Genomic DNA, 19,281 nt, shown 5'->3' with positions numbered 1-19,281 from the left:
AAAATGAGCTGGAGAAGGAAATGGCAAACTGCTCCAGTATCTCTACCAAGAGAATGCTATATAGGGCCATGACTGAAACGACTGACAACAACTGCAATTCATACGATCATAGATTTAGAGCTAGAAGGGAACTTAAAAGATATCATGTTCAACTTCCTCACAGAAACGCGAGGCCACAAGATTTATGTGGCCTGCCTGTGGTTCCATAACCAACAAATAGCAGAAGCAGGGTATGAATTCAGATCCAGACCGAGCGCTTTCTGAATTACACCATGCTGCTTCTCCCAACCAAGAATTATTAAGAACCACGACCATCTCAAGAAGCAGCTACTTCAGGTCCCAAAGAATTTACTTTTGCAAGACTGACCGCATTTGACTCTTTCTCAGTCTTCACATTAAAATTGCATAGTTTCTGAGTGGCTCATCTACAGTCACATATTAACTCTTGTCTCTGGACTAGAATTTTAGTTGTTTTACCTCTAGGTCAGAGATTTTTCCACTGGGCTAAACTGTGTAGCTGTTTTAGGGCCTGGTTTGGGTGACCAGCGTGCCGGGTTTGGCTCCCCTCATCCAAATTGTTTAGCCTCTCTGGGTTGTGTTTCCTCATCTACAAAATGAAGGGATTAGATTTTGTTCTCTCTGAAGTCCTTTTCAGGGAAGCTAGTGGTGCAGTGGATAGAGTGCTGGGCCTGTAGTCAGCAAGACTCATCTTGCTGAGTTCAAATCTGGCCTTAGACGTTTACTAGTTGTGTGACACTGGCCAAGTCACTTAACCCTGTTTGCCTCTGTTTCCCCATTTGTAAAATGGGCTGGAGAAGGAAATGGCAAACCATTCCAGTATCTTTGTCAACAAAATCCCAAATGGGGTCACAGAGAGTCGGACATGATTGAATACTACTGAACAACAACAACAAAAGTCCTTTCCAGGTCTGTGAATGGTTGGATTGATTGTATGTGCATATAAAGAGACAGAAATAAATTAAAAATTATCCCAGAAATGTCCATTTTATGGCTGCATAGAATGTTGGTCTTTATCTTACCAAATGCTACCTATTTCGAATTGTTCTTGACCAGGCCCTGGTTAGGTTGGCTCATGTTTATAAACTATAGTCAGAATACAATTCAAGAGGTAAAGGTGGAACTTCACTAAAATAGTACAAGCTGGTTCGCAAAATGCAGCAGAAGAAGTGGCAAGCAACATCACCTCATAAAGCAGTTGTGGACAGAAGCCAGCAAGAGGATAAGAGCTACGTTTGACCCAGCAATACCACTTCTAGATTTGTATCCCAAAAAGATCATAAAAATGGAAAAAGGACCCACATGTACAAAAATATTTATAGCAGCTCTCTTTGTGGTGGCAAAGAACTGGAAATTGAGGAGATGCCCATCAATTGGGGAATGGCTGAACAAGTTGTGGTATGTAAATGTAATGGAATATTCTTGTGCTATAAGAAATGAGGAGCAGGCGACTTCAGAAAAACCTGGAAAGATGTATATGAACTGATGCTGAGTGGAGTGAGCAGAACCAGGAAAACATTGTACACAGTAACAGCCATAGTGTGCAATGACTGATTTTGATAGACTTAGCCCTTCACAGCAATGCAAGGATCTAAAACAATTCCAAAGAACTCATGATGGAAAATGCCATCCACATCCAGAAGAAGAACCATGGAGTCTGAATGCAGAGCGAAGCAGACTATTTTCTTTTCTTCTTTTTTTTTCTTTCTCATGGTTTCTCTCATTCATTCTAATTCTTCTATACAACATGACTAATGTGAAAATATGTCTAATAAGAAATGTATATGTAGAGCCTATATCAGACTGCAGTCTGTCTTGGGGAGGGAGTGAGGAAGGAGGGAGAGAAAATTTAAAACTTATGAAAGTGAATGTTGAAAACTAAAAATAAATAAACTAATAAAAAAAGAGGATAAGAACCAGATAAATCAGATTATCCAACAAGTATGTATGGAACCAAGAGAAGAGTAAACAGATGTGATGTGGAAGAAGTCTGCTGGCAGTTTTTAAGCGGTGGTGAAACCACCACCTCTTAATTGGAAGTCCTTTTTGATTCCCCATCGTTTATTATACTTTGTTCTCTCTACCTTTATTCTCCTTCCTCAAATTATTTTGTACCTACTTATCTATTGGCATGTTGTATTTGCCAGTGGAATGTAAGTTCCTTGAGGGCAGGGATTGTTTTTTTTTTTGTCTGCATGTCCCCATTATTTTGCACATAGGAAATGCTTGAGTGTTTGTCAAATTGAAGTGGGGGAAAAAGATTTAAACAGGTGAATTGAGAAAGAAGGACTTGAACTTAAAAGGTACCAATAGAAGGAAGGTCAGAAAGCATCATTGTTATCCATCAGTGGAAGCTTTTGTGGGGCACATTCACTCTAGGACTTCAAGTGACGATGCCTTCATCGATAGGGGCGCCCTCTCTGCTGCCATGCATTACAACTCTTCCTTCTGAGTTTCTATGGCTACAAAAATTCATCATTTGATTGGTGAATTTTTTCTTTTTCCTCTTCTTTCTATAGCACTTTAAGATTTACAAAGGGTTTTATGTACATTAGCTCATTTGAGTGTGGGAGATAGGTGCTATTTATCATCACCATTTTACAGACAAAACAACTGAGTCACTACTAAGTATTTGAGGCAGGATTTGAATTCAAGTATTGCTGACTCCAAACCCAGAACTCTATTCATTGTGCCACCTAGCTGCCTCTGAAAAGAAAATTTAATTATAACAGCTAGTATTTATATAGCACTTTAAAGTTTGAAAAGAATTTTATATACTTTATCTCATTTGATTCTGCACTTTGCCTGCACAGACTGTGAGAGCCCTGGCTTACCTCTGTATTATAATGAGGCATTAGGGTAGGTCTTTATTAGAGGTATGGAGGCCATCTGATAACAACATATGCATGTGTCGTATGTACACCTGTGACTGCGAACGCGCACGTGCACACACACACACACACACACACACACACACACAGAGACAAATAGTCTTTGGAATTTGACCATATAGTTGATTCAACAACATTAATGAATCCTCAATGAATTGACGGTATTTCACTTGACTAGATCCCCAGATCTCTAATGGTACTTGTCCCCAATGTGAAATTAGCCTCTGTGTTTTATCTCTGCAGGTGTTGTATATTATACTGTCCTAGGTCAGGGCTCAGAATTTGGTTCCATCAAACGTGCCTATATCCCCACCTTTGACAGCAGTGGGAATAATCCTGTGAAGGAAGTTGACCTAAATCTCAAATATATTGTGCGTCCTGATGGAATAGCAGTGGATTGGGTTGGAAGGTAAGTGAGAATGGTTCTTGAATCAATTGATTATTTGTTATCTTTTAAAGTATATATTAATCTCTTAAAGATCACATCTCATTGAAAATACTAAGTATCTACCAAGTAAAGTATGAAAACATACATAATTAATTATGGGTTTCAAAAGTCAACTTCAGTATGTAACAGCATTATTTAGCATTGTAGATTTGGGCCTCATTTTCATAGTTCCACTAGAAAATTTGCCTAAGGTTAGAAATTTTTCTTTTCTCTATGTCAATTATCGTTGTAGAGGGGCTGTGTAAGGCCTGAGACTTTAGCAGGAAATGACTTCTAAGCATACATGGGGAATCAAAGAACTCTAGTTTTGAATCCTGCTTCCACCATTAACTCTTTTGGGGGGGCGGTGAGGGTGGGGCAGATATCTTTGGAGAAGTCAAATTTGATGTCTATTCCTTACCCTCCAAATTTTCTGAAATCCCAGAGTCTACAGGATTAGGGACAGTCTCGAAATAAAGCCATAAGTAGAATAATTATCTAATTGACCTATGTTATATTAAACTAATACAGTTATTTAGTTCAAGCTCAAAGATGATGCTTGGGCAAGGGTGACATTTGAGGGGGGAGCAATTACATTAGGGGCAGATTGCAAGCATTCATAGAGATATCTACATTCCTGAAAGGGAACTCTTAATGGGAAGATGTTTGAGAAGAAGGAGCTTTGGGACCAACAAACTTCCTGGAGAATGGTGAATCATTTGCAGTATAAATTAATTTTCACCTTTTAGCAAGCCCATCTGGTGTTCCCAGAAGACAGGTTCATCTCTGAAGATGTTAATTAGCTCCCCACTGTTCCAGCTAAAATAAGATTTTATATCGGGCTACTTCTTTCTGAGTCCACTGCCAAAGAACAAAACCTTTGAGATGTGTTACCAGAGGCCAGAGCCTGAAGATCCGGGCTCTTTTGAATATGACATTTCCCTCTGCCAATTAGGGGCTGGTAGATGTCTCTTCTTATTTGATGTCTTATTCTCTTCTTGACCTGAGACTTTGTTATGATGGAATTGGAATCATTAAGACTTGGACGTGTTAAGTAATATGAACCAGGATTGGAGGACATTGCTGAACCAAATGTTATTTTTAAAAACCATTTTCATCCTTTCTTCTGAGCTGATGAGTTCTCTATATTCCAAGTTCTTTCTGACCCCAAAGGAGGGAGGATATCTAACTTCTCTAAGGCTGGATACTACTAAAGAGTGGAAGAGTTCTTTAGGTTAATATCTCTCCTACTCTTCTATACAAAAATATTCCTCATGCTAAGTGATTTCATCTTAAAATGTCTACTTTTGATGCAGAATTTCTAGCCTTTTTTGTTGTTTAACTTTCTTCACTCAAATCCAGGCACATTTATTGGTCTGATGCTAGCACCAATCGAATAGAAGTGGCCAAGCTGGATGGAAGGTACAGAAAGTGGCTTGTTTCCACCCAACTGGATCAACCAGCTGCGGTTGTTGTGAATCCTAAGTTGGGGTAAGCTTTCAAGGACTGCAGCAAGAGATCCTTCTGTGGATTGCAATGTCACAAAAATAAATGAGAGATTCATATATTTTTCTCAAAAAAGAAATTATTCTTAACATCAGGGGTGCTAGTGGTAGACATAGAGGCAGCGAGGTGGGTACAATGGATAGAGCACTGAGCCTGGAGACAGGAAGACCTGAAACATTTCCTAGCTGTGTGACCCTGGGTAAGTCACAGCCTCTGACTGCCTAAATTTTCTCAACTGCAAAATGGGAATAATCAAAACACCCACCGTCCAGGGTTGTGAAGTGTTTAGCGTGGTGGTTGGCATGTAGTAGGTGCTTAATAAATGCCTATTCCCTTCCTTTCCCTCCCCTTGCTAGAAAACCTGCTCGGCACCTTCCTATAGTGTTTTTTTGTATTAAGTGAACTGATGCGTTTTCTAGAAAATTCTAGCAGTCATAGCTTTGAACTTTGAAGTTATTTATTGAGCCTTCTGCTTTGATGGGACTTTGATTGGGTATATTTTTCCCCCTTTTCATTATTATAGAGCAGAGGTCTTTAACTTTTTTGTGTCACAGACCCCTTTGGTAATCTGTGAAACCCATGAACCCTTTCTTAGGATGCTTTTAAATAAAGGATGGAAATGCTAAATTTCAATTTTTAGTTATTGAAAATATGTTCAATGTAGTCATTTTTTAGTTCAGTCTGACTCTTCATAACCCCATTTGGAGTGTTCTTGGCAGAGGTACTACAGTGGTTTGCCACTGCCTTCTCCACCCCCTTTTACAGATGGAGAAACTGAGGCTAACAGGATTAAATGACTTGCCCAGGGTCACGCAGCTAGTAAGGGTCTGGGGCCAGATTTGAACTTAGGAGATGAGTCATCCTGACTCCAGGCCTGGCACTCTATCCACTGTGTCGCCTAAAGGACTATTTCTTTTTCTGATGCAAATTTACAAAACACTTGAAATCTATCCATGGACCTCAGTTTAGGAGCCACTGTTTTAGAATGTTTGATGAATCACTATACTTGCTATGGATATCTAGGACAAATTTACTAGATTTATATAGAGCCTAATGAATATTTTAGAATTCCAAAAGATCTATGGTTTCATCAATGTGGTTACTTCTGCTACTAAAATAGGTCATCATCCTACTATGCCTCAGTACGTGGTAACTTTTGAGTTGCTAAGGCCTAAAATATTCAGTCACTTGGTGGCTGGACTTATTAAGAGGAAACTACATGATTACCTAAGCTAGCTGCTAGAAAACAAATATGCCATCCGTTGTCAGGTTTATATTTACAGCCTTTTAGCTTGGCAGGACCTGTCAGAACTTGGACTCAGCTGGCAAGAACCAAGGTCATCTCCATTTTTGCAATGGACTGTTAGGGGAGGGCTTCAGTAGAGAATTGGTAGATTACCCATGTAAACATGTCCATGCATCTGTATTCATATATGGGTAGGATAAGGGCAGCTAGGTGGCACAGTACGTAGAGTGCTGGCCCTGGAGTCAGGAGGACCTGAGTTCAAATCTGGCCTCACACACATACCTGAGGTGAGCCTTAAAGGAACTTAGGTATTTGTAGTGTTGTGATGTGCCTTGAATGAAGGCATTCCCTAAGCAACAAAATCATAGATTCTGTAATAGAGTTGGGCAGCTAGGTGTCACAGCAGATAGAGTCCTGGACCTGGAATCAGGAAGACTCTTCTTGCTAGCTCTGTGACCCTGGGCAAATCACTTAACCCTATTTGCCTCAAAACAGCAAACCACTCCAATATCTTTGTCAAGAAAACCCCAAATGGGCTTGCGGAGAGTCAGAAATGACTAAAAATGACTCAACAGCAAAGCGGGTAGCACGGCGTAGGACGGACTGCTGGCTTCAAACCTGGGAGTACCTGACCTCAGATCCCACTTCAGCTACAAGCTGACTGTGATTCCGAGCAAGTCTCTTAACCTCTTAGCTGTCTGGCTACTCTCTTAGAATAACTGCATATTGCAGAAAAGACGACAACCTGAATTGAGAGAGGGAGTCCGCCCCTTGGGAGTGTTTCACACCAATGAAATCACAGATCCAGTTCCCTAGCCCTCATGGACATATATGTTCTATATGAGCAAATGTGTCCATTTTTAGATGAAAATATAACCATGATTTTCAAAATCAAATATCATGCAGGATATTTCTCTTGTGTTTTATTATTTGCATATCATTAAACGGTGATAAGTTGGCATTTTCCTTGTTAATTGACCTTTTCAAAATGTGTTGATGCCACATTTGGTTTGCAGTCTTTTGGTTTTAAATGGCTTCTTGGATGTTTCTTATCATTTGATCCAGGTAAGTTTGGCCATTAGAAGATAATAAATTCATTCATCTTCAAATAGCTTCATTTCTGAATATGCCACCAGAGATAGTTATTCTGTGGTCAATGCAATAACAGCTTTACCAATAACAATAATAACAGGAACAATTAATAATGACAGTAATAATAATGATAATACCTTAAGCACGATGCTTCAGTTTCCTAAGTGCTTTTATGAGTTTTCTTTATTGGTCCTCATGACAGTTCTGTGAGGTAGATAAGGTACTATTGTTATCCCCATCTTTTACATAAACTGATGCCCAGAGATTTTAAGTGACTTGCCCAAGGTTATATAGCTATTAAGTTGGAATATATATCCAAATCTTCTGACTCATAACATTCTCTTTTCATTATACCATGTTTCTTTAAAAATCCAGCAACTTGATGTTCCTTAAAAGGCACCTGTAACAATATGGTAGAATTAGCCCATAAAATAGCCTTTTCCCCCAATATGAACCCTGTGAGTTATATATTACCTTATAGTGAGAAGGCATCATTCAGTGGCAAAGGTCTCTGTGCTCAGACATAAATATAGCCCTATTTGCCTCAGTTTCCTCATCTGTAAAATGGGGTTCACGAGATGGGATTGTTATACTTCTAGAAACCATAGAGCAAACATTCATGAAACAACAGAGAACCATACCTGAGGATAGTTAATAAGTACTGAATTGCCTGGTGTTTTGTAGAAAACTAGAGAGGGGGAAATATCTGTAGTAGAGGAAGGAGAGAGTTACCTTCCCCTCGCACCCTGGTGCTGCTTTTTGCTCCTAGGTGTTGCTGGGCACTGCCCTCTGCTCTGTTTTGTAGCCATCACTTCTCATTCCCAGATGGAGCAGTTTTATAATAACTAAAAACAATATTTGTGATTCAGGATCTAGGATTTTGAACAAGAAGGAAACTCAGATATTTTTAGTTTAACCTCCTCGTCACCTGGAGGGCAGGGGCTGTCTTCACTTTTGTCTCTGTATCTCCGGCGTGTAGCAAAGGGTCTAGCACATAGTAGGTTTTTAGTCAATGCTTACTGATTGACTAATAGGTTTTACATGGAAGAAGAAGGGCAAGGGAAACCAGAATTTATTAAGGGTTTACGATGTGCCAGGCATTAAAGGTTTTTATAAATATTGTCTCATTGGATCCTCACAATAACACCATGGGATGGGTGCTGTTATTATCCACACTTTATAGCTGAGGAAGCTGAAGCAGACAGAGACTAAGTGACTTGCCCAGGTCACACAGCTAGTAAGTGACTGAGGTCAAATCTGAACTCATATTTTCCTAACTGCAGTCTCAGTGCTCTGTCCACTGCACCACCTAGTTGCACACAGTTTTAATATATTTCTCACTTCCTCCACCTCAACAACTGAGCAAAATCATAGGTCACCACAAAAGGCTTCCATGGAATGAGTGGAGCTCCAGGTAGGCCTTGAAGGTTTGGCAGACTATGGAAGGGCAGTCTAAGCAGAGGGAAGAGAATGAGCAAAGACTTTTGCATACAGAGTGTGATCACCAAACACAGGTCAAATTAAAGTTTCCTTAGGGCCCTTTTCTGGACCGTTTCTAGGCTATTCTGTATTTGGGGGCAGCCCTTTGACTCTTATGGAGCCCGTATTTCCTGTAAAAACCACAACTCCTAGGAAGAATTTAATGTTATTTCTCAAGGACCTGGTTATGTAATTCCTAACATGTAGGATGTCTTATTCATTAGCATCGTTTGGCTATTATTTGCCTGTGTAATGCATGAAAATTGGAAAACTAAAAAATGACCTTACAAAATGGCCTTGTTCTCTGTGATTAGTTAAACATATGTTGATTTAAAAGCATCTGGTAAAAATTGCCACTTGAATTTTGTTATGCCCTTATTTTCCCCCCTCTACATTTGTACCTATTCGATGAGGCCAGGCTGTGAAGTGAGGCATCAAGGCATAGTTTTTTCCTGGGTAACAGCATTGTGATTCCCCTTCTCCTCAAAATCTAGGAAGTATAAAACATGTAGGTTAATACATAGGTCTCCTGGAAAATGCTGTTTCCCTCCCGGTTAGTTTTATTCTGCCTTCAGGGGGAAAACTATTTCCTAAGATAAATTCTAATAATGAGAAAACCTCTGTTGTAGGTTTATGTATTGGACTGACTGGGGAAGAGAGCCCAAGATAGAACGTGCCTGGATGGATGGGCAGCATCGGCAAACCCTGGTTTCCGATGACCTTGGCTGGCCAACCGGCCTTTCCATTGATTATCTGAACAACGACCGGATCTATTGGAGTGATTCCAAAGAGAACATTATTGAGTCCATGAAACATGATGGGACTGACAGGAGACTTGTTTCTACTGGTGGTTAGTAATAGTCTTAATTTTATTTTGCTTTTGGGACTCTTGACTACTAGTAAATAAACTTTTTCTGTTTTCTCAAGATAAGATTCTATAACTCTCTACTCATTTCAGAAATAGCTTAGATGCAATTTCTGTATTTTTATTTCTGAACTGGTTGTTGAAATGTAAATGAATAATATTTCAGAGAAAAAATGTAATGAAAAGGATAGAGTTTTGAGTTCAGTTGCTCCTATGAATGTGTACAAGTGCTAGTCTGTTAATGAGCTATTGGACATATTAGTACCTAATGTGACAAAAAATTCTATACTCAGCTTTCACCATTGTAAACATGGAAGGATAGTAATAATACTTAATACTTATTTGAGTCTTTAAGATTTGCAAAGCAGAATATTTTTATTATTGCAGTTGATATTAACAACAACCTAGTGAGGTTAGTTAACTATTTTTATTTCTACTTTACAAATGAGGAAATTGAGGCTGGGAGATGTTAAGTGACTTGTTTAATTAAGGGTCTGAGGTAGCATTTGAATTCAAGTCTTCCTGACTCCAAATCCAACACTCTATCTAAGATGCCTCCTGGAGAACAGCTTTTGGTGTTTTCCAGATCCTTGCTGAATCATGCCTAACCTAGCACTCCAAAGTAGAACTCTTACATATGCATATTATTCTCAACAAAGGAAGCAGACGTTATTCTTGAGTGACCATAATTAACTTATATGCAGAGAAAAAAAAAGTTGCAAACATAATACCAATGATTTTCCCCTTAAGATAAGAAAGAAAAATGTGAAACTGAAAGAGGTTATTTCCCATAAATGGTGTCAGACACCATAGATTAAACTAGTATAATTTCTTTCATTTTGATCCTTCAGTGCAGAGGACATTTATATGACAGCATCTGCTGATAGAGATCTGAGTTATGGCTCTCCGATGACATTCCAGTTGAATATTCCAGGAATTTCAAGACTTTGAGTTAGGGTTAGGCATTAAGGTTTTAATTTTGGGAGAATTATGTCTGACACAGAAGTGGTGCTGGAGATTTGCTTTTTAATTAACCAAAGGCTGTTTTTTTTTCTTTTTTTCATCCTTTCCCTGCCTGTGGTTGAGAAGTAGGGAACCCTTACAGCCTAGATGTCTTTGAAGGACATTTATATTGGACCTCTAAGGAAAAGGGTGAAGTCTGGAAAGAAGATAAATTCGGGAGGGGAGACAAAGTAAAAGTGCTGACAGTAAACCCTTGGCTCACTCAAGTTCGGGTCTATCATCAGCACAGATATAATCACTCAGGTAATCACCACTTTTGGAATGAGATGTTCCCTGTTATCTGAAAACTGCTATTCCAAATTAATAGCTGTGCTGTCAGAACATTTGGTAGAAGATATTGCTATGTCTCTTGGTGCGTGAAAAGTTTTCAATATTTTGACCTAATAAAGGTGGGATTGATGTTACCAACTGAAGTATAATTATTAACACCCCTAGATAATAGACATAAAGTAAAATATTTCAGTCTTCCTCTGGAGTTCATGAGACATGGGGTCATAAAGTGTCCAGAGAAAGCCACAAAATCTCCAGGTCCTAAAACACGATGCCAGTGTGTTTTTTCGGTACAAGTTGTGTTACAGGCTGGTTCTAAACTTGGTTTTGTGGCTTTAAGAGCAGAATAAGCCCCAATAATTGCATAATCAAGATACACATACCAGGTCCACCAAACCCTTGTTGAATTAGTTCAAAGTCTTAACCTAGAAATCAGTTGCATATCTCTGAGAAGTTCCAAAATTTTATGTATTTTTTTCCAGATGAATATAAATGTTTTTCCTGCTTTTATAGGTTTATAATTCTATGTACTTTTCCACAAACTTACTGCTACTTAAGGAAGGCTTAGAAAGAACATAAAATTAGAAATTAGGAGATTTGGATTCTAATCACAGTTCTGTCACTAACCAGCTATGTGATTTTGGGCAAGTTGTCTGATTCTCAACTTCCTCTTCTGGGAAATGAAAGGGGGAGTGGATGATCCCTGGGGCCCTTCTATTTCTGAGATCCTAAGAGTCTGTGTCCCTGGCATGTCCCTGTGGCCCTGCATCATAATGAAAGTGATTTGGAGAACTAAGAAACTATAATCCTCTTAAACTTTCTGAGTATTTTCATTTGATCACTAGTGCCCTCCGTGCCACCTTCCCCTTGACTGGCTCCACTTCCCAGCTGAAAAAGACCATCAGTCTTCATATGTTTCATAACACTTTGCTTGGACCTCTTTGCATTTATAGGAAACTTCCAATAAGGAAACTCCCTCTACTAATTCACCTTAGCACCAGCTTGTCTTGGCCTTGAGAGGTTAAATAGCTTTCCTAGAATCATATAGCTTGTATGTATGCATATATGTATGGACTTGAACAAAGGTCTTTCTAACTCTGGGGCTGGCTCTTTATACAATATGTCAAGCTGTCTCTCTATTATGGGCTATAAAATAATATCCCCTCCCCTCCATTTTCCTTGACTCCTGAGATTATTTAAAATAACTTACTCTGAGATGGGTTCTTGACCCTCTGTTCCATCTAGTCTTTACACAGTTTCACTTATAGAGTAATAAAGTTGATTTTTTAAAAAAAATTATTTAAGTAGTATTTTACTTTCTCCCAATTACACATAAGAACAATTTTTAACATTTGTTAAAAAAATTTAGTTCCAAATTCTCTCCCTCCCTCCTTGCCACCCTCATTGAGAAGGCAAGCAATTTAATATAGGTTATATTTGTGTAGTCATGCAAAACATATTTCCATATTAGTCATGTTGTAAAAGAAATCATAGACCAAAAAAAAAACCTCAAGAAAAACAAGGTTAGAAAGGTATGCTTCAATTTGTATTTAGACTCTAAGAGTTCTTTCTCCATAGATGGATAGCACTTTTCCTAAGTCCTTCAGAGTTGTCTTAGATCATTGTATTACTAAGAATAGCTAAGCTATTTATTCACAATTGGTCACCTTGCAATATTGCTTTTACTGTGTACGATGTTCTCCTGGTTCTACTCATTTCCCTTTATATATGTATAAAGTTGATTTTCCCTGTGGATTTTGTGGAATCTGTGCCTGGCTGAAGGAAGGTGATTATTAAATACCTGTTGATTGGGTGATTGATTTAGAGGTTCAAGGGACCCTAGAGATCACCTAGCTGCATCTTACAAGTGAAGAAACAGGTCCAGAGAAGTTACTGAGTAATTTACAATGAGAATTTGGTGCCCCATTCTCTGACTCCAAATTCTAACCTCTTTCTACAATACCATGTTTCATCTTGGAGGCTATGCTAGCAGGACGTAGAAAAAGAAATTCCTAACCTGGGTCCATCAACCTGCTTTCTAAAAGCGCTTAGATGAGTGCATTTCAATTGACTTGGTTTCCTTTGTAATCCTAAGTGTTTTATCTTATGCATCAAAAAGCATCATTTTGGGAAGGGGTTCACAGGCTTCCCCAGACTTCCAAAGGTTAAGAATCTCCAGTCTAGCATCTAGCAAAGTAGCAGTGGCTTTGAGGAAAGGCTTGGTAATGCCCTGTATGTCTGTTCTTCTAAATCCAACCTAGTTCCTTTTGCTCATTCTCAGAAAGTTATAGTGATGTCTTATATGGAGCTGTTTTGGAAAATATTCTGTGATCTCTGATAAATTCAAATTTTGACTGTTACGATGAAGTCTTATTGTATTCATTGAACACTTACACATTGCCTACCACCAGCAGTGTGCTAAAGCCAGCTCGTATTGTCTTTATGGAGCCAATTGTTAATTTTTTAGTGTGAGCATTTAAACCATGGAAATAAGCATGACTTGATGTATTATTTTTCTGATTGTCTAGACTTTAAAAAGTGGTGGAGAAAATGTTCATAATACAAATTAAACTTAAAAGTATGTTGTATCCCCCACCAAAAGCTGGTTGTTAAATATTTACTAGTACACTGGTATACTAGATACTGATGTTGTATTAGGAACATCCTCAAAATACTAATAGTCTAACTGGGAAAGATGACTGACCAGCACATAATTAACAGAAAATGTGGGTGTTTCAGTAATTGAGGGAGATGAAAGGAAGAATGGGAAGAGGATAATGTTGATTTGTTGGAGAAGAGGTGGAATTTATTAGGTAAATTACCTAAGGGGCCTTTGGCTCTGCAACCACTTTGGTGCTGCATAGATCCCACGGTTACATAGATGAGAATTGCCTAGAGCCATCAGTTTAGGAGAGTCCAAAGCTGATCATCGTGGTATTGGTCTCATACTTGGGCATTTTCTGAGTTGTGACTTGTTTCCTCCCTTGGTGAATCAGGTTGGTGACTACATGTTACTTATTCTTTCCCCTCACTTTCATTTTAGTGCCCAACGTTTGTAAGGACATATGCAGCCACCTCTGCTTGCTGAGACCAGGGGGTTACACCTGCAGCTGCCCGGAAGGCACACGTTTTGTGGAAGGGAGCAGTACGGAATGTGATGCAGGTAAAGTGGATGCTAGAGAACATAGCCGCAGACAGAGCCCAGGAGGCGTTTTCTGCTTTTCTTTTGCATGTTCTCCTTCTGTGTTGGCTAGGAGCAAGCGACTGAACCCTCCTGTCCCTTCTTCCCTCTTACTGTCTTTTGGATAAATCTCAACTCCAAATGGCAAACCACACTCTATTTTCTTTCCCTTTTGAATGGGATATAATAGCTGTAGAAAGTGGGACTGGATGAATAGCAGTAGATAAAGAGAAGCCTAGTTAAGTAGGAGGAGAGCCAAAGTTCCTGTTCAAGCCCTCTTGTCTTAGAGGCATCTGGTGGCACAGAGGTCAGAGTGCTGGAATCAAGAAGACCTGAGTTCAAAACCAGCCTCAGACACTTCCTAGTTGTGTGATTTGGGCAAGTCACTTAATCTGTGGTTACCTAAATTTCCTCAACTCTAAAATGGAAATAAATAATAATAACATTTACTTCACAGGGTTGTTGTGAGGACCAAGTGAGATAATATTTTTTTAAAAAGTGCTTAGCACAGCATGGTGCCTGGGATACAGTAGGTGCTGTATAAATGCTTATTCCCTTCCCTTATCCTAAATGAAAGCTAGTGGGCCAGATGAAAGTTTTGTGTTCTAATGATTTCTGGGCACTTTTTGGCATGCTATTTTAGGGTTACCCACCACTAATATCTGACTGAGGTCTTATCAGTGTCTCTGACCCTCCTGGTGTGTCTTCCTGTGAAGAAGTTTTCAGTAGTGGGATTCATGAACAAGATTAGCTCTTCCTTGATCTGTTTCAGGAAAGATTCTTATTAGGCGGCAATCTTCTGGCCTCAAAAGTTACTTATTGTTCTTACTATAAAGTCTGTTCGATAAATCTTCAGGCCCTTTTGTCATGGAGACTTAATCTGCTTGGAAAGATGCTGCCCCTGTAGCAAATGTTTATGTAGTAGGGGAGATCAGTATGTCCTCTCCGTGCTCATTTTAGAACCTTGGCAACATTAATACAGCTGTATCTGTAATTAGAAAGTGTCAACAAGCATGTATTAAGGGCAGCTAGGTGGTGCAGTGGGTAGAGCACTGGGCCTGGAGTCAGGAGGACCAGAGTTCAAATCTGGTCTCAGATACTTACTAGCTGTGTGACCCTGGGCAAGTCACTTAACGCTGTTTGCCTCAGTTTCCTCATCTGTAAAATGAGCTAGAGAAGGAAATGGCAAACCACTCCAGTATCTTTGCCAAGATAACCCCAAAAGGGGTCACCAAGAGTCAGACACAACTGAAACAACTGAACAACAACAACATTTATTAAGTCTTCATTAAGTGTTAGACACTGTGCCAACTACTGGAAATATGAAGAAAAACAAAAACAGAATGGATCAGAATGGAAATGTGGAATCTCATTATTTTCCCAATATTGCTGTATCTAATCTATTCTTGGATGAGGCACTGTCTATCTGTGTCTGCTTTGTACATTGAGAACAATGATGCTATTCACAGTAGGCATTAAGGATTAACTAGGATCTAGGCCATGTCATGTGCATGAAAATCATCATGGATTAATTCAGCCATAAACCATATTGCTCATAGAAGACGACTTAATCAATTGATACAGATGAGTTACAGGAGGGATTCGCATGTCTAGCTCCGTATATTTGTCCCATGCCATGCCAGTTTGACTTTGTGGAAAAGATTTTTTCCTGGTTACTTTGCATCATCTGCTTCTCTTTTTCTTAGTGTTGTAAATTGGTGCAGGACTTTCCTTCAGAAGAGCTATCATATCAGGTCAATCAGGCTTATTCATGATGACAATGCTTCCAGAAAGCACCTAGATTTCATTTACTCATCCTTTCTTTCATTCATTCGCCTATTCAATTAATAATGAATGAATGTTTTCTATAGAAAAGGCTGTCTAATATCAGTGACCCGTGAAGGTCTTGCTACAGGAGAGAGTAAAGAGTATCTCAAAATCACTGTGGAACAGATGGAGAGTGTGGGAATTTGAAGAGGGGGAGTGTTACAGGGCTTCCAAAATGTGGCCAGGTTTATGTACCTAAGTTACGAAATTGTGTTCACCTTTTTGGAAGTTTGGATGTCCTAAACCAAAATCTTTTGGCTGGATGTTCAGAAAAGATTTCTGCGAGTCTTTAGTATATTTAAGACATTGTGGAGAGGTACAAAGATGACTAAGATATTCCCTTATCTTCATGGAAAATAGAATTTAGTAAGACACAAACCAATGTCAAACATATTGGTGCCATTAAGGATAGAACCATGACATTCTTTATAATGTTTATGTTCTAGATTACAGCAGTATTCCCTCTGGACAAGGAGAATTTTGAAATTTCCCATTTTCCTTCTGTTTAATATATACTTCTACTACATAATCCATTATTATTTTGTAAGGGCATTCATTTGATCTAAGTGAGGGGTAATTATTTTGAGAGTAAGGACATGTACCCCTGGCATTAAGGGTGAACAAGGTTTTGCATGGTACAGTATGCTCTGCTGAGTATGGCTTATTAACACATGCATGGCTTTCAATTTCTGCAGCCATTGAATCTCCCCCAACCATGCCCCCAGCATGCAGGTGTATGTATGGAGGAACATGCTATGTTGATGAAAGTGGTCTCCCCAAATGCAAGTAAGTCAAAATATGGAGGTCAGATTGGTTGGTTTTTCTTCATAAAGGGCAATTCAGTACTTCAACATAACCATGAAAATAAGTAGAAAAGTATTATTGGGCCACTAATTTTTCAAACAGCTTGCTCTTTTGGGGACGTCTATTTCAGAGAAATGAAGCCAGACTCTTCTATGTATTTGTATTGCTAATCACCATAGAGTAATGGGAAAATGGTTATTGCTAGATGCTTTGGTATGGAGGCAGGGTTATTCTGGTGACCTAAGGGAGCAAATTATTCAATAAATTCAACATACGTGTATTAATAATTTATTATGTGCAAGGAACTGTGCTAGATAGGGGCTGCTAGATACTGAGGATACTTATAGGACATTTCTTGAATCTATTCTCATCCGAACCCTCACGGCCACCCTGTTATTCAGACTTTCATCACTTCTCCCCCAGACAGTAGGTTAACAGCAGCAATTTCTTGGGAAGAGTTCCTGTGCTCACAATAATGTAGACTACATAGATTAATTAAAGAAAAATATCTTACCAAAGAATGTAATCCTTATGTCCTTTTCTCATCTTCGGCAACATAGAGAAAGAAGAAATCAATCATTGTAAATACTTAGTCTGAACCTGTAGATGCCACTGGTGCACCACTGAAAGTGAAATTTCATGCAAATTGCTGTTATTTTCAATTTGACATTTTTAAGGTTCCACTTTTTTTTTTTTAGAATAAATAGGACTCATGCAATAAATACTTGTTTAATTCATTGTGGAATTATTTAGTCAAAGCTGATTGGGGGTGTGGTGTAAGTTAATAATGCAGGATGTGTATGAAAAATGACAGACAATTCATGATGTTAATTGCATTTTCAGGTGTCCTAATGGCTATACTGGAAATTATTGTGAATTAGGATTTTCAAGAGGAATGCCTCCAGGAACAAGTAAGATTTAAGAATTTGGGGGTCCTGCTTGTTCCTTTACTTTACTGTGATATAATCTGGGCCAGCTAGGTGGCACAGTAGGTCAAGTACTCTGCTGGGAACCAGGAAGTTTCATATTTCTGAGTTCAAATCTGGCCTCAGACACTTACCAGCTGTGTGACCCTGGGCATGTCATTTAACCCTCTTTGCCTCAGTCTTCTCACCTATAAAATGAACTGGAGAAGGAAATGGCAAACCGCTCTGGTATCTGTGCCAAGAAAACCCAAATAGGATCATGAAGAGTCAGACATGACAGAAAAATGCCTGAAGAACAAACAAATGATATAATCAGTAGAATCTATTCTTTTAGTGCTCAGTGTTGGCTATTAAGTTTATCAGGCCTTTCCCTCCCAGGGTACACTCACTTATCTTTCTCTCTTTCATAGCAGCTGTTGCTGTGTTGTTGACAATTGTGTTGATCCTCCTTATTGGTGCTTTGGCAATTGGAGGGTTTTTTAACTACAGGAGAACAGGCTCCCTTCTGCCATCTCTCCCTAAGTTGCCAAGGTGGGTTGTTGATTTTAGATTTTGTGCAATAGATTTTCTGGTCCTTTGGCTTTATCAATTACTGCCCCTCTCCCCAATTAAAATATAGACAGCATTCACTCAATGTACACTTCACCTATTCTATTAAAAAATAGAAACGAATGTCCCAAATCGTTTTCTCAACATTTTTACTAGACAGTGCTTTAAAGCTAAAATAACAAGCAATTAATTTATTTCTAAAATGTTCATGTTATATGGAAGTCCAGGTTTACAGTTCAGGTAATCCTCTCTCTCTCTCTCTCTCTCTTCCTCTCTCTCTCTCTCTCTCTCTCTTTCTTTCTCTCTGCCTCTGTCTCTCTGTCTCTGTCTCTGTCTCTCTGTCTCTGTCTCTCTCTCTCTCCCCTGTCCCATCCTATAACACACGTACATTCAGAATATCGACTGAGATTTTTTTCCTAAGAATTAATGAGTAATAAAAAAATTGCAAGCACTTCTCCTTGCTTTTTTCTTTAAGAAAACAAAAACTTTATTTGCTATCTTGTTTTTATGTCATGTACATCTTCCAGTGTATTTTTTTCCTCCTTCCCTATTCAGAGAGCCACGTCTTATAACCAAGAATAAAAAAGACAAAGAAAAAAAGTTTTGTAAAATTAACTCATTGAAATGTCTAATCAAAAATATATCCCATATCCATAGTCCCTAATTGGACAACTAGATGGCACAGTGGGTAGAGCACTAGGTCTAGAGTCAAGATGACCTGAGTTCAAATCTGGCCTCAGACATTTACTAGCTGTGTGACCCTGGGCAAGTCAGTTAACCCTGTTTGCCACAGTTTCCTTCTCTGTAAAATGAGGAGAAAAAAAAGAAGGAAATGACGACTACTCCAGAATGTTTGCCAAGAAAACCCTAAATGGGCTCACAAAGGGTTGGACAGACAGAAATGACTGAATAACAATAGTCCTTAATCCCTGCAAAGAAGGTGGGGAAGGACCTTCTCTTATCTTTCCTTCAGGGGTCAAGATTGAACATTATAATTTTGTGGCACTCAGTTGCTTTGTTGTGGTAGTTCTTTTCACTTCCTTTTTTTGTAATCATTATGAATGTTGTTTTCCTGGTTCTGCTTACTTCCCTTCATATCAGTTCATATGCCTCTCTGCTTTCATCATATTCATTATTTCTTATTGAACAGTAATATTTCATTGCATGCATATACTAT

General features: G+C 38.8%; 1 protein-coding gene across 1 annotated transcript in view; it reads left to right on the top strand.

Annotated features, from left to right (window-relative positions):
- Nucleotides 1-19,281, top strand: part of LRP2 (LDL receptor related protein 2) — a 263,004-nt gene that overhangs the window by 229,992 nt on the left and 13,731 nt on the right. Inside the window, 8 exon segments of the mRNA XM_036745398.1 lie at nucleotides 3,153-3,318; nucleotides 4,699-4,827; nucleotides 9,289-9,509; nucleotides 10,614-10,790; nucleotides 13,861-13,980; nucleotides 16,521-16,611; nucleotides 17,473-17,540; nucleotides 17,966-18,086. Coding sequence (XP_036601293.1) covers nucleotides 3,153-3,318; nucleotides 4,699-4,827; nucleotides 9,289-9,509; nucleotides 10,614-10,790; nucleotides 13,861-13,980; nucleotides 16,521-16,611; nucleotides 17,473-17,540; nucleotides 17,966-18,086 — 1,093 coding nt within the window.

This window comes from Trichosurus vulpecula, chromosome 2 (assembly GCF_011100635.1).
Source record: "Trichosurus vulpecula isolate mTriVul1 chromosome 2, mTriVul1.pri, whole genome shotgun sequence".
Lineage (NCBI taxonomy): Eukaryota > Metazoa > Chordata > Mammalia > Diprotodontia > Phalangeridae > Trichosurus > Trichosurus vulpecula.
This window is presented reverse-complemented; position numbering and strand designations above follow the sequence as displayed.